The sequence below is a fragment of the Macaca nemestrina genome, chromosome 12 (assembly GCF_043159975.1).
Source record: "Macaca nemestrina isolate mMacNem1 chromosome 12, mMacNem.hap1, whole genome shotgun sequence".
NCBI classification, from domain to species: Eukaryota; Metazoa; Chordata; class Mammalia; order Primates; family Cercopithecidae; genus Macaca; species Macaca nemestrina.
In genome coordinates this window covers 129,385,346-129,400,951 of record NC_092136.1, presented here as the reverse complement: position 1 = coordinate 129,400,951, position 15,606 = coordinate 129,385,346, and the positions used below count along the sequence as shown (strand labels likewise).

General features: G+C 41.6%; 1 protein-coding gene across 9 annotated transcripts in view; it reads left to right on the top strand.

The window, feature by feature from the left end:
• The window catches only part of LOC105476196 (PR/SET domain 10), a 100,250-nt gene that overhangs the window by 62,180 nt on the left and 22,464 nt on the right, over positions 1–15,606 (top strand). For 7 of the 9 annotated variants that reach the window (XR_011611183.1, XM_011731892.3, XM_011731898.3 and 4 more), the window contains 6 exons: positions 726–798; positions 3,199–3,316; positions 6,283–6,412; positions 6,904–7,146; positions 13,004–13,351; positions 14,788–14,943. Coding sequence is in view for 8 of the 9 variants with exons in the window: in XM_011731892.3 (XP_011730194.2) it covers positions 726–798; positions 3,199–3,316; positions 6,283–6,412; positions 6,904–7,146; positions 13,004–13,351; positions 14,788–14,943 (1,068 nt within the window). In the remaining variant the exon portion in view is untranslated. The remainder of the gene's footprint in view (positions 1–725; positions 799–3,198; positions 3,317–6,282; positions 6,413–6,903; positions 7,147–13,003; positions 13,352–14,787; positions 14,944–15,606) is intronic. The other 2 variants (XM_071075819.1, XM_024791101.2) reach the window with 1 other exon arrangement.

Below are 15,606 nucleotides of genomic sequence, written 5' to 3'. Positions count from 1 at the left end.
GGGTGGGGGCGTGAGTTGGAAAGCATTGAGAATTCCATTCTGGACATGCTAAGTTTCATCTGTTTGTGAGACATCCAAAACATCCAGTCAGACACACTCAGAGAGAACAGAGAAAGAGGGTCTGGGATGGAGATATTAATCTGGGAGTCATTAGCATAGAGTTGGTTGGAAATGAAAGTGGCCACCTGAAGTCAAAATAAGAAGGCCGTACACTCTAACTAAGCTTTGAGCCACACCAATATGTAGAAGTTAGGGAGAAAAAAAAGAGGCAAACAGAGTGATCAGAAGTAGCCAGTGGGTGGGCGGGAGAAGGTGGTTGCCTTTGAAGTTGTCATTGGTGACTCCAGTAAGGGGTGTTTGGTGGCAACCACTGTAACTACAACCCTGTAAAAACCGGTGTTTAAATATAGATAAGAAATCAGAGGAGGCTGTTTTATTTAGTTGAAGAGACTATGATTATAATTCCTGTGAAGTTATTCTAGTAACAGTAACTATTTTCTGAAAAAGAAAAAGAAAAAACAGGCAGTATGTCTTGGCAAATGAACTTCCTGACTGATCTGCTGGAAAGGTATTGCAAGGGGAGCTCACAGCGTGATCTTTTTTTCCTTTGTTAATGGGCTGTGGAAAAGCCTGAATTGTTTCCTGGAAGCAGGAGAAATAATGTAAGCATGCGAGGAACATCTGGTGATGTCCCCAGTTCTTGATGATATACTTGCTTCTTGCAGGTGTGGTATGCCGCGTCCTATGCTGAGTTCGTGAACCAGAAAATTCATGACATTTCTGAGGAAGAAAGGAAAGGTGGTTAGACGTTTATGTTTTACATTTTCTATATGAATTCTAAATTGTATATATCACATCTTTATGAAACCTCTAATTTTTTGTCTCAGTATATTTCAGAAACTATTCCAGTAGGTTTTTTGGAGACACACATCTCCATCTAATTCAGTGTCAAATTACAATGACATTTACATTTCTTTCATGTGTGCTGGAAAATAATATTTAATATAATGAAAACTTCCAAATGCCAAATTAGAACCTAGATCAGAGGACGATTCCTATCCAGATTTTATCATCTCTGAGGATATACCAAGGCAGGCATTGGCTTTGTTTTTTTTTGTTTTTTTTTTGTTTTTTTTGTTTTTTTTTTTTTTTGAGACGGAGTCTCGCTCTGTCGCCCAGGCTGGAGTGCAGTGGCGCGATCTCGGCTCACTGCAAGCTCCGCCTCCCGGGTTCCCGCCATTCTCCTGCCTCAGCCTCCCGAGTAGCTGGGACTACAGGCGCCGCCACCACGCCCGGCTAGTTTTTTGTATTTTTAGTAGAGACGGGGTTTCACTGTGTTAGCCAGGATGGTCTCGATCTCCTGACCTTGTGATCCGCCCGCCTCGGCCTCCCAAAGTGCTGGGATTACAGGCGTGAGCCACCGCGCCCGGCCGGCTTTGTTTTTAATGCAAACGTCACTGAAGTATAATCTATATACAGAAAGCTGCACACATTGTAAGTATACAGCTTAAATTTTCACCAAGTGAACACACCCACGTAACCTGCCCCCAGATCAAGAAACAGAGCATTACTGTGCCCCAGAAATTTCTTTGTGCTGCCTTCTAATTCCTACTCGCTCCTGAGTACTCTTTCCTGACCTCTAGTACCGCACAATAAGATATGCTTGTTATCGAACTGTGCGTAATAGAATGATGTGATATGTACCCTTTTGGTGCCTGGGCATCTTTTGCTCAACATAGTATTTGTGAGATTCATCCATGTTGGTGTATATAATTTTAATTTATTTATTCTCGTTGTTATTTGGTATTCTGGTGTATGAATATAAAACAATTGATTTTTCCATTTTACTGTAGATTTGGTTGTGAAATGCAATTCTGACACTATCCAGAGTTAGGTCAAGTTTCACAGGCTCAGGGCAGTCAAGACTTCAGACACCAGCTGCGGGCTCTGGAGGTCCCAAGCCCCAGACCAACTAGCTACGGGTTAGGAGGTTCCCGGTACCTCCTCAGGTTTGATAATTCACAAGAATGACTCACAGAACTCGGAAAAGAGCTGTTCTTAACGATGGCCATTTTGTTACAATCCTTTATATTTATTATAATGTAAAGATCTATATATCTAATATATTAAAAGGTATGATTTTTATATATTAGGGCCAGTCAAATGAAGAGATGCATATGGTGAGGTCTGGGAAGCCCCAAAATGTCCTCAGGACATGCCACCCTCCTGGTACATTGATATATGATTCCCAACCGTAGAAGCTCACCCGAGCTTCAGTGTCCAGCATTTTTATTGAGACATCATGACACAGGCATAACTGATTCAATCATTGTCCGGGTGATCAAGCTTGACTGCCAGCTCCCCCTTCTCCTCCTCCTTCCATGAGGTCAGGCCGATAACCCCTGGCTCAAAGCCCCACATCTCCAATTACATGGTTGAACTTTCCTGCATGGCCTGTCCCTGCTCTGAAGCATCTCATTAGAATACATTTGGGTATGTTTGTGGGGTGGGACACCATGAATAACAAAGACACTCCTATTACTCAGGAAATTCCAGTGACTTAAAGGTTACCAACTAGGGAAAAAGACCAGGCAGATTCTTTATTAAACAATAAGATTGTTTCTTGATTTTGGCTATTTTGAAGAGTGCTGCTGTGAGCATTCTGACATGTCTTTTAGTGAACCTATGTGCACATTTCTGCTGGGTATGTGTCTAGGCGTGGAGTTGCTGGGTCATGGAGTATGCCTATATTCAACTTAGGGGGTGCTTCTGAGCATTTTACTGAAGTGATTATACTGGGCATTGAGTTTTAAGTTATTTGTTCTAAAACATACCCTCAGATTATGAAACCTGGGTCTGAATACTAGGCTATCTGAATACAGATCTTTGTAACATCTCATGTGTTTTTGGTGCGGTGAAGTCGTGTGCGTGTTTTGAGGCTGAGAGAGGGTGATGTGAGGGTATTTGTTCCTTTGATGCCTTGCATGGATGCATTAGAAAGTAAGATCCTAAAAAGCAACTCTCTGCCAAGTTTTAGCTTTTGATTTGATAACAAAACAGTCATGCAAATAGCAGATACTGTATAGCTATGAATGCTTTGGGCTGCAGCAAGATAAGAATGGTGGGGATCGCAGGCATTTGAGTTGTATTGGTGTCTGTTGATCATCAGCCTTCATGATTTCTCTTCTGTGACTGTAGTTCTTCGGGAGCAAGAGAAGAACTGGCCCTGCTATGAATGTAACCGCCGATTTATAAGCTCGGAGCAGTTGCAACAGCATCTCAATTCTCATGATGAGAAACTAGATGTGTTTAGCAGGTAGGTATGAGGGAGAAAGGCCCACAGGCGGAGCTTATAAAGGTTCAGAATCATTTCTGTATTGTCCACTAGCTAATGAGTGTCTCCAAGTGTCATGTGTAGACAGGTAACCAGGTGGGCTACTGAGGGAACGGTGTTACCTGTCATCTCCTTTTCCCTCTGCTCCTCATTTACTGTTATCCATCTTTTCCAGCATAACCAGTACCCAGCAATGGGAGATCCTTTCATCTTAGGTAAATCTCCCTTAACTGGAGATTCTGAAATAGGAATTTTTGAGATAGCACCTACTTTTAAAATAATCCGGATCTCTGATTTTCAGACTTTTTTCAGCAGTACGATTACTTAATCAAACCAAGTCATATGTTTAATTCCACTGTATAAAAAAGACAGCTGAGGGGAGAATTGTATAGGATGAAGGGGGCAGGGGCCAGATCAGGTAGGGCCTTATGGGAAATGGTAAGAAATTTAGATTTTATTCCAAGTGTGATGAGAAGTCTTTAGAGGGTTTTGGTCAGGGAGTATTGTGATGTTGATTGTATTTTTTTGAAAACCATTTTGGATAAAAATAACACCTGGAAAAAAATAACCACCAGCTTATATTGGAGTAAGAGTGAAGACAAGGAGTCCTGTTAGCATCTATCACAACAGTTTGGGATCGGAATGAGGGTGGTTTGAAGTAGGGTCGTGCCAGGGGGACAGATGTAGGGTTGCCAGCTTTTCCAGGGTTTGGAAAGAGAGGAGACGTGTGAGCTGGTAGTTAGGTAAGTGGGAAAGTGAATGTTCTAGGGAAGTACCATACAATTGCCCACTACATTAAATGCCCACTTGGGGTTCATGGTTATGAAATGGAAGTGAACCCACTCGCATGACTGTGCGTTTTTCTCCAGCTTCATTCAGCTGCAAGGATGCTGGTGCAGAGCGGGCAGGAATTGGATTACACAGGGTTGTGGCTTTGCCAAGTGCTCATAACACACATTGAGAAAACAGAGCAGCTGTGGGATGGGAACTGAGAGTACGCACAAGGGAGTGGTTCCCATGGATGACCTTGGAGTGTGTGCTGTGGAAAAAGGGGAGAGAACATCAAGGCAGTGGTGCAGAGCTGCACAGGAGCACCAGAAGGATTGGATTGGAGATGCTTGCGTGGCCGAAGGGTTGCTGAGTGCTTGTACCAGAGGGAGTAAACTACAGAGCCAGGGTAGTGCCCGAGTGGGCAGTGCATGGGATTGGCGTGAAGAGGCTTATAAGGGTGACAGGGTCTAGAATGTGACCACAGGGGTAAATGTCTAAGGGGGGGTGGACACAGTGAGATTTGAGTCACTCACTCCTGGGTATCTCCAAAACTCTGTTGGTGGCTCTATTGTAGCACTTTTTATTTTATGTTGTGATTTTTGGTTTATATGCCACCTCCCTCTTCTAGAGCCCTGAGGGTAAAATCTGTTGTGTGTAATCTGATGTCCTTAGTGCCTAGCTTCATTCAGCTGCAAGGATGCTGGTGCAGAGCGGGCAGGAATTGGATTACACAGGGTTGTGGCTTTGCCAAGTGCTCATAACACACATTGAGAAACAGTATGTGATACACAGTAGGTAATACGTTTGTTAGCCAACTGTTAAGAGAAACTTGGGATAACTAGGAAGGTTTAAACTTTGACTGGATATAATAATACTCAGCAACTATCAGGTATTTCTTAGGTGTGATAATGGTATTGTGCTCATATATATATAAAGAGTCCTTATGATTCAGAGAGACATGCCAAAATATCTAGAGATGAAAAGATACCTGGGATTTGCTTCCAGATCATCTACTGGGTATGTATGTGGGCAAGTGGTGGGGATATAGATGGAAAAGGTTGACCATGTTGAAAAATGTTGGAATTGGGTTATGGGTACATTGGGCTTATCATGCTATTCTCTATGTTTACCTAGGTTCAGAATTTTCCAACATGAAGAGTCTTTTAAAAGTTCCTGGAAAAAATATATAGTATTTGTTAAATTATTAAGTAAATGAGTGGAAGGATAAAATTTGATCTCATTGACATTGTACGCTTTCTACATACATATCTTCTAAAAGAAGCTCTCATAACCTACTTTTTAAAGCCTCTTTTATTAAGGAATTTGTGTTTGCCGGCAATTCATACCAGGCATGGTGGCTCGTGCCTGTAATCCCAGCACTTTGGGAGGCCCAAGAAGGAGGATTGCTTGAGTTCTAGACCAGCCCAGGCAACATGGTGAAACCCTGTCTCTACAAAAAATTAAAATTAGCTGGGCGTGGTGGTACATGCCTGTAGTCCCAGCTACTTGGGACACTGAGGTTAGAGGATCGCTTGAGCCCAGGTGGTTGAGGCCGCAGTAAGCCATGATTACATCACTGCACTCCAGCCTGGGTAGCAGAGTAAGACCTAGTCTCAAAAAAAAAATTAATTAATTAATTTAAAAAAACCCATTAAAGGGGATGTAAAATTTAATTGATGTTTACTAGGCATGTTATGAAACAATTGAATTAGAAATTTGTTCCGACCTCCCAGAGGCTTGTAGTAAAACGAGAAAGTTGTTTGAATTTGGCCACGTTTCCTAGAAGGAATATGACGCGAGGCCAGGGGAGAAAGAGAAATAATGGGAATCTTGTCTCAGATGACATCTCCTGGGAACACACTCGAAGGCTTAGCATGTTCTGTCCTGTCTGCCTTTCTCACATCATTTCAGAAGCAAAATATTGTCAGTGATTTGAATGCTTATAGCTCTTTTCTTCAGAATAATTGAAGACATATCTTTAAGCTGTAATAGAGGGGAAGGATGAGACATTCAGAAAGTGTATATTAGTAAAACAGTTGTTTCCATTGGAGAAAATCTGGGAAAGTAATAAGGTGAGAGGAATCATACTCTGGGGTTAGTAAGAATCATTTAGGTCACTACTTGTTATGGAATATTATGTAACCACGACGACCCGTAACCCAATCTCTTGTCCCTAGAACAAGAGGCAGAGGAAGGGGACGAGGCAAGAGGCGATTTGGTCCAGGTCGACGGCCAGGGCGTCCTCCAAAATTTATCCGCCTGGAAATCACCAGCGAAAATGGGGAAAAGAGTGACGATGGGACACAGGTACAGGGGGATGGGAAGGAGCCCTCCTTAGATGCTTGTGTGGAGGACTCGCCAGATCCCTGACAAGATCTAAGTACAAAGACCTTCCCAATGTTTGTAGACCTTTCCTATCAGAGCTTGCTGCCTGTTAATTAAAGCATGATTGGAGAATGCCAGAAAAGAATGTATTTTCAAGTGTTACCTACAACAAAAACCCAACTTTGCCGCTCTATAAAATTGACCAGAGTTAGTAGAGGTGGACTTTGTTTAATTAAACAATTAAAATTATTGATATTCCAGAAAAGTCAGATCACAGTCTTTTCCTTGTTAAGTGGTCTGGAACCTATCCTGCTTTTGCCTTCTGTGCATAGTTACCTAATTAACTTTCCCAGAGGGAGAATATTTTTTCTGAGTATTATGAATCTAGTCATTCCTAAATAAGCAGCAATTCTAAATCTGAGCCGACAGTCCCTCTGGCACTGATCTCTATTCCTGGTTATTTCAAATTTCAGGACTTGCTACATTTTCCCACAAAGGAGCAATTTGATGAGGCTGAACCAGCCACTCTGAATGGGCTGGATCAACCAGAACAGACCACTATCCCAATCCCTCAGCTGCCACAAGAAACCCAGTCTTCCCTGGAACATGAACCAGAAACTCACACCCTGCATTTGCAGCCGCAGCATGAAGAGAGCGTGGTGCCCACCCAGAGCACGCTGACAGCCGACGACATGCGCAGAGCCAAGCGCATCCGAGTAAGTGGGAAAAGCCGGCGGCTCCTTGCACCTGCCGGTGATCTTCCTCCCACTAGCAGCTCTCTGGTGGTTTTCCAACCTATTCACCGTCCACTCTGAAATCTTGCATCTAGCCCGTCACGTGCTCAATCCCATTATTTTGAAAGATCCCATTATTTCTCAATGTCTCAGTGCCCCATGGCAGGCTGGCATGGCTGGTCCTAGATTCAACCAATTTAGTAATGACACAGAGGCCTAGAGGTTGGCAGCTCCTGGACTAGCTCTCTGCATCCCTCAATTCACAGATTGGAAGTGGAGAAATAAGTACATTTAGTTATAATAATCATTTATATTTTAAACCAGGCTAATTTGTGCCTAATCATAGCTCTCAAGTTAATTTTGGGTAACTAAATGTGCTTATCTACACCTTCCCAGGGGAAAATGGCAAATGTCATTACTCATCAATGTAAAGTGACCTGTGTCCAAGTTGATATGGCAGGTACAGTTCACACACCTGGGGATAGCTTGAGCCAAAGCTGTCAGTCGGAGAGAGTCAGTGTCTGAGTCACGTGACGTGTCTGAGTCACGTGACTTGCATCTTGGCCTCAGGCCATGCGGCTGCAGGGCTTTCCTGACTTGCAGTTCAGATGCGTTTTCTCTGATCTCACAAATAGCATTTGAGTCTGAGTTAGGAACTGCAGGGGATTCGGTGGAAAACAATATGACTTTGTGGGATGATAAGTGTCTGTGCTGATAAAAACCAATGACTTGAAACCCATGTTTGTGGCAGCTGAGTGCATAAAGACTTACTGGTACTTTCCAGTATATGAAAGAGACATTTTGTGTAACTTCCTAGGCTGTACAATTTCTACATGCATGATTGTTTCAGTGTATGTTTCTTTTGGTCTTCTTATTTGCCTATAGGCTAGAAGGGACCTTGAAAAATAGTCTAGTCCGTGCCTTCATGTAAAAACACATTTAAACATTTGTAGTCAATGTAAAAACACATTTAAACATTTGATAGCTTTGAAGGGCTCTAAGAACTCTGAGGCTAAACAGCCTTTATGAGGGCCCTGTAATCAAAACATATAAAACTCTCAGCTCACTGTATATTATTTCACAAGAGTATATCAACATACAGAAATATAGGACAGCAAGGAAAAAAAGCTATGAATTAATGTCATCCCATCCGTCATTCCCCTTTAGTTCCTGATCTGCACTTCTTTCTCTTGCTCAGTTACTATATTTTCTGCTCTGCCATTCTGATTTTTTTTACTAAGTCCAGAGAAATGCTTGCTAGATTTCTTTTTTTTTTTTTTGGAAGGAAAAAAACCCGAAGCCCACACATGCAGTGAAGTTGTGGATGCACAAACACAGTCCAGCCGTAGTTGTACTTGCATTTTTGAATGAGCAAGGTTACTGGTTTTGGTACAAGGTTCCTTGTGGCAAAGCAAAAGCCATATGTATTTGGTTTTTGGAGGTCAGTCTTAGTTGAGCTATTTTGTTTTTTTTTCTCTCACACATTCTAAAAAGCAGGGCTATGTATTTTTTCATCTTTTCTATCCAGATTGGTAATGACCAACTGAAGGGAAGTCTTCCAATCCAATTGGTAATGTAACTATTTTTCTCTCCTCTAATGCTGCCTGCTCAGTTGGAGCTGCAGGTAGGTTTGTTTCCTGTGTTTCACATAACAGAATGTTACTTAAGTGTTTGCCTGACCTGCTGTTCTTTGCAACCTGTACTTACTAAATCCTGGTGGAAACCACAATTTGGTTGCTACAGTAAATGCAAATTAATGAAATAATGATAATTTAATTGTAAATAGATCAATGAATAAATTGTGGGCTGCAGGTTCCTCATATACAAAATGAAGGGTAGGACTAAGTGATCTCCAAGGTCCCTTCCAGCGCTAAAACCATTGGAATAACTTCTGTTGAGTTCTAACTGTCTATTTGGCACTGTGCTGGGTACACAATAGAATTTTCACTTGAGCTTGCAGTCTAAGTAGGAAATCAGTACTAATGTAGGGGAGTTTACGGTTAGGTGTTAAATGTGAAAGTATAACTTGGAAGAGTGAAAAGTCGAAGTAAAATAGAGGAGTCGGGATAATTCCTGGCTGAGGTGAGACTTAGACCAGCCCTTGAAAGAGAGAGAGGAGGAAGGTAGACTGTTTCAAAGAATGATAGCTTTAGGATCACAGGCCCAGACACAGGAGGTTCTTGCTGTGGTTCGGACAGTGCAGACATGAGCCTGGCCCTAGCAAGGGTGCACTGGAAGGACAGTGCAGAGTGAGCTGAGTTGGGCAGGGATGGCCAACCAAAGGCTTTGAAAGTGGGCAGACAATTGTCCAAAGGAAAGTTGTTTAAAAGACCCCAAAACTGCCAGGCATGGTGGCTCACGCCTATAATCTCAGCACTTTGGGAAGCTGAGGCAGGTGGATTGCTTGAGCCCAGGAGTTTGAGACCAACCTGGGCAACGTGGTGAAACCCTGTCTCTACTAAAAAAAAAAAATACAAAAAATAGCTGGACACGGTGGCATGCACCTGTAGTCTCAGCTACTCGGGAGGCTGAGATGAGAGAATCCTCTGAGCCTGGGAAGTTGAGGCTGCAGGGAGCTGTGATCGTGCCACTGCACTCCAGCCTGAGTGATGGAGTGAGACCCTGTCTCAAAAAAAAAAAGCCCCCCAAACCCCAAATCAACAAATATGATTGTTTGATTTCCTTTTTGTGTCAGGATTAAATTAGTATGAAAATTGATTAATAATTTAGGTTCTTTTAGTTATTAATATCAAACTTTAGAAACATTTTAGTCAGGCATGGTGGCATATACTTATAAGTCTCAGCTACCCTGGAGGCTGAGGTGGGAGGAGTGCTTGAGTCCAGGAGGTCAAGGCTGCGGTTAGCTATGATCATGCCACAGCACTCCAGACTGGGTGATGGAGCAAGACTCCGTCTCTAAAAAACAAACCAAAAAACCCCCTAAACTTTAGAAACATTTTATAATCTTTGTCTACAAATAATCCGTTGTCTCAGAATTCACTGCAATGTGAGTTGAATCCCAAATCACAGAGTTTAGCAACAATACGATTTTGGTATCCCTAGAGTAGCTGATATATATTTATAGTGTGGTGGATTGCCTGATGAACTCAGGAAGCAGAAGAACTAGAGTGGATCTATGTGCTCTTTCCAACATTTTTCATGATTTCTTCTAGAAATGTGTACGGGCTGTGGCTCTGAGCTACAGAAGACACCTTAGAACAGAAATGGCCTGCAAATGGGTCAAGGGATGGGAACAGTTTCAGCATTTTTACGACTTTGTAACAATTCTATTAGTATCATTAGATCAGAAAAATATAATCTACTTGAGTATAGACAATGTTCAGGGCTCCATGGAAATTGAAAAGATGATAAGGTTTGTCAATAGAGCCAAGAAAGTGGAGCCAGGTGGTGGCTCAGTTTAAATCAAGTGTCTGAAGGTACTCGCGCTAATCAGAAATGACAGAAGACCGATTAGCATAATGGATCAAAACAAAACTGAGTTCTGGATTTGGCACCTGAGGAGAAATGGCATCCTCAGCGGGACCACAATCAATGTGCATTGTGTCTGTTCTTGGACACTTCAGTGAATGTAGATAAAGGAAAAGATTCCTACATGGCAAAAGTGCTCTAAATCTTGTACCTTTGAACCTCAGAATAGTATTGGTTCATCTGCAGTATTTCCGTAAAGTTTTGAAAGTAGACAAAATAGTAAAGCTTTTATGTAAAATTAGGATCCAGATGGAGTAAAAAGATGAGGTGGCTGCTGAACTGTGCACAGATGTGAAAGCAAGCCCTGTGGCTGATTTGAGAACAAAACTATGCTTTTTTTTTTTTTTGAGACAGAGTCCACTGCAACCTCCACCTCCCAGGTTCAAGTGATTCTCCTGCTTCAGCCTCTCAAGCAGCTGGGTTTATAGCCCTGGGGTTACAGGTGACTGCTAACACGCCTGGCTAATTTTTGAATTTTTGGTAGAGACAGGGTTTTACCACGTTGGCCAGGCTGGTCTCAAGCTCCTGACCTCAGGTGATCTGTCCGCCTCAGCCTCCTGAAATGCTGGGATTACAGGCGTGGGCCACCGTGCCCAGCCAAGAAAGACCTATTCTTAAAAATCTCTGCAGATGCTATAGAAAAATCCTTGAAATCATTTTTTTTTAGTTTCATATGAAATATATTTCACTGATTCTCAAACTACTTTTGAAGACTTCCTATAAGCTAAGCAGCTTATTAAGGAATCTGGATATAAAGGAGAATAAAGTATGACACATCCCCTGAGGCAGCCCCATGAGCTGAAGAAGACAACAGAATTGCTGTTTATCTACTCAACATAAGTGATTAGGTAGCAGCTTAAAAATCTTTCTCCTAGCCCTGTTAGGGAAGCCCTGAGAAGGAAATTTCGTGTTACATAGTAATTATGTCTAGAAATTTCACTGAATCAAAAGTATTTTGTTTTCCTCACATGATGATTTCACATTAAATTTAGTTTAAAAGTTGATGCTTACAAGTAATTTGAAGTTAAGAGTGTAAGCATTGTTCACTGCACTTTCTTCATTACACAAATCGCACTAAGATCTCCATTAATCCTTCAATTACTGTTCGTTTATAGCTACATAGGCTCAGCCATTCACAGACATACTTGAAAGATTCCCCCACCCCCCACCCCCGCCTTGTAGCAATCTAGAGCGTTCCCTCAGTGTTTTGAGGAACTCATGAATGAATCTTCATTATAAGCGTAACTGAAAGATTGATTGATTCTGCATTCTCCGTGTGAGAGATGATTTTGTCGATCTGTTCTCAGCAGAGCATGAGTAGTTTTCCCAGTAGTGGTGATGGGTTTGCACCGAGTACCCATGCTCTCCCACTTGGGTTCCCTATAACAACTGCATGAATTTTCAAGATGGCTAATCAGCATTACAAGTGCAATCTGTGCCTGAAAACAAACAGCAGAATTGCCTGGTCTAGGCAGGGAACAGTGTGATGAGCTTAACTTTGTTAGCATGGCATTCTAACCAGTAGAACTAACTAGCTATGCTGGGACCTTATCTTCTGTTTTCTAAGTAGAAAGTGATGAAATGCTTATATTCCATTTATGACGTGTGCTCATGTCTCATTCACATAAATCTGAATCCTTTTCAGTTCTTTTTCTTGAATTGAGATCTATAATTCTCATGGCATAAAATTTACCCTTTGAAGTGGTTTTTAGAATATTCTGAAGTTGTGCAATCTTCACCACTCTCTAATTCCAGAACACTTTCATCACCCCCAAAAGAAACCTGGTATCTATCACCCCCAAAAGATGCCTGGTATCCATTTCCTTCTCCACCCTGCCACTGGCAAGGACTACCCTTCAATTCTTTTTATTGTCTTTTTTTCCCCCTAAACGTTTTAATCAAGCTTCAAATTCTTTTTCTCATGGATTTCAACAAGTAACATTTGGCTGACTTGCTCCAGCCTGATTCCTGCATGTGTGACTTACCCTAAGTCTTTTCCTCCAAATCTTCCATTTTTATCCTGTTCCAGTGTGGGATTTGTTTTATTATACAAGTCTTCTATTGGGAACACTTTTTTTGTGTTACTTAAACCCTTTCAAAAGAAAACCCACATACATAGATGTAAAACAAAACACAAAAACGTTTCGTCTTTTCAAGATGAACTTCTTTGAGGATGGCTTCATTTTCAGTGTCTTCACCAGAAAAATCTTTCAACTGTGTGTGTCCTAGAGTTGAACTTCTATGGGAAGTCTGTGATTGCAGAGATCGTCCTCTCTTTCTCTGTAAAAGTGTGATCCAGTTGCACTCTTAATTTCATCACTAAATGATCACATTTGTGTATGTCTTTCAGAATGCAGCTCTTCAGCATCTGTTTATTCGGAAGTCCTTCCGGCCTTTTAAATGCTTGCAGTGTGGGAAGGCCTTCCGGGAAAAGGACAAACTGGACCAGCACTTGCGCTTCCATGGGCGGGAGGGGAACTGCCCACTGACCTGTGACCTCTGTAACAAGGGCTTCATCAGCAGCGCATCCTTGGAGAGCCACATGAAGCTCCACTCAGACCAGAAGACTTACTCTTGCATTTTTTGCCCAGAATCCTTTGACCGCCTTGATTTGTTGAAAGATCATGTGGCCATTCATATCAATGATGGCTACTTCACCTGCCCAACTTGTAAGAAACGGTTCCCAGATTTTATCCAGGTGAGTGTCTACTACTGAGATTCCTGTCTGCTTCCTTCTTTTGGTAAAAGAAACTTCGATTTTTGGAAAACCGAGACTGCCTAGCACCTGCATTTTCATCCCTTCTTTGAAACAACTTTACAATTGAGAACAATATTTCTTCAATCAAACTACTTTTATAAACAAAAGATTATTATGACCCTTAATTGTCCAGATCAGACATTGACATTAAAGTGTTTCAGTTATATTACAAGTAATAAACACCCAGATCTGTTATAATTTTTTAAAAATCTTTCATAATCCATGTCAATATCTATTGCTTATAAAATATACAGAGCCTGTAGAAGACATACTCCCATTTCTGAGGGGCTGGGAACATCCCTACTACTACTGTGGTTTCCTGCTTGCTTTAACCAAGGCCATGCGTTTTGGAAGGAAACAAAGAGAAAGTTGGTATATAATATACTTTTGTATCAAGAACCCACCGCCTCCTCCCCTGTAGTGTATTCTTTGTTGGAGCAAAATGGGTGAAGATAAATTTCAGAATACTCATGATTTCATTTGGACTTTACATGATAAGATTTTCCTATGCCTGTCAGTGAATAATGAAACATTTTCTAAAAATACACCTTTTCAATTACCAAAGGAAAAGAAGACGAGGATTTACTTTTAGTTCTGCTAGTGTTGAGAGTCTTGGAGATTTTCTCACTTCACACAAACTAGTAGAAAGGTCGCTTTAAGGCATAATTTAATGGCAAAAGAAACTCCAAAAATAATGAAGCAAACTGTCTTATAGGAATAGTTTGATAGGACTCACTATTTAGCTTCCTTCGTCAGCTCTTCTTCATTGGATATATGTGGCTAAGAGAGTTCAGAAGCCCTATTCCTTTATTTGTCTAAAAGTAAGGGAAGTAAGTCCCAGTTGAGAAATGGCGCCAGCGTCATGTTGCTCTCATAAACCGGTAATGTCTTCTGTATCCACTCATTCATGTCTTTAATTCTTCAGAACTTGATTTTATAAGAAGATGTAAAAGCATCAAAAGGGGCTAAATTGCTTTTATGCAGATTAAAGCTGGAGAAAAGTAAGGAAGAACTGGTTTTTGTCTTCCTGTAGATCCTTTTTAGCAAGATTCATTTAAACCCAAGGAACTTTTACTTTTTATCTTTAAAAAATGGGCTCCAAGCAAGCACTCTCCCTCCTCTCTCTCTCTCTCTCATGTTTCAAGTTGTCGGGGAGGTTAGGATTTCTAAGGCTTTCTGGATACTTGTTTTGTTTCTTTGTGACAGGGACAGTATGTGTTATTGAGGCCAATTATCACATCTGATTGGATTCCTCGGCGGGGGTTGATGAAAACCCATGGTAATGCATTTGGCTCCCTCTAGCGTTCACAAGCTGCCTTTGGTCATTTCCTTTGGTGCCTGTGTCCCCTGAGTTTTCCCATGGTTTTTACTGCCAGGTGAAAAAACACGTGCGCAGCTTCCACTCAGAAAAGATCTACCAGTGCACAGAGTGTGACAAGGCCTTCTGTCGCCCCGATAAACTGCGACTCCACATGCTCCGGCATTCGGACCGCAAAGACTTCCTGTGTTCCACCTGTGGGAAGCAATTTAAGGTATGACACCAAGACACAGCCCAAGGTGGTTCTCGTGGCCACTGGAATTATAGCAAGCTGAGGGTAAATGCCTGTTCAGTTCATCAGTTTTTCACCCACTTCTGATGAACTGGACCTGAGATGCACTTTGGGCCTTGTGTTTGACTTAGTTATAAAATTAAGGGGCAAAACTTACTGTCTCAAAATAGTTAATTCAAATCCCCAAACAAGAAGAGTGAAAATGCATCTCCTAAAAGAATCCAAATGTATAATGACAAGTATAACTAAATTGCTATTGAGATTTCCTGACAGACCAATACCTTTACTTAACGTTCAGGTCAAGAGGTTTTTGTTGAGCACTGATTAAGTACAAGAGCCAGTAATTGAGCCTCGCAGGCAGCAGGACTCTCATCTAACACAGGTGGGAAATCCGAAGAGTGCTGAGAAGGCTTAGACTGCTTTGGAGAATGTTAATGACCTCAAAGATTAAAGTAGAACATTATAAGTGTCGGTAACCTACCTGGAACTTAGAAGAAGCCAAGCAAAACCCTGCAGGGGACCCAGAAATAAAAGTTAAATAAATAAATGTAAAAACAATGAAAGATGCTTCATTGGGAAATCAGGTGATTCTGCAAAACTGTCATCGGAAGATGTTCTACTGAATATGATTGTAGGCCACACTCT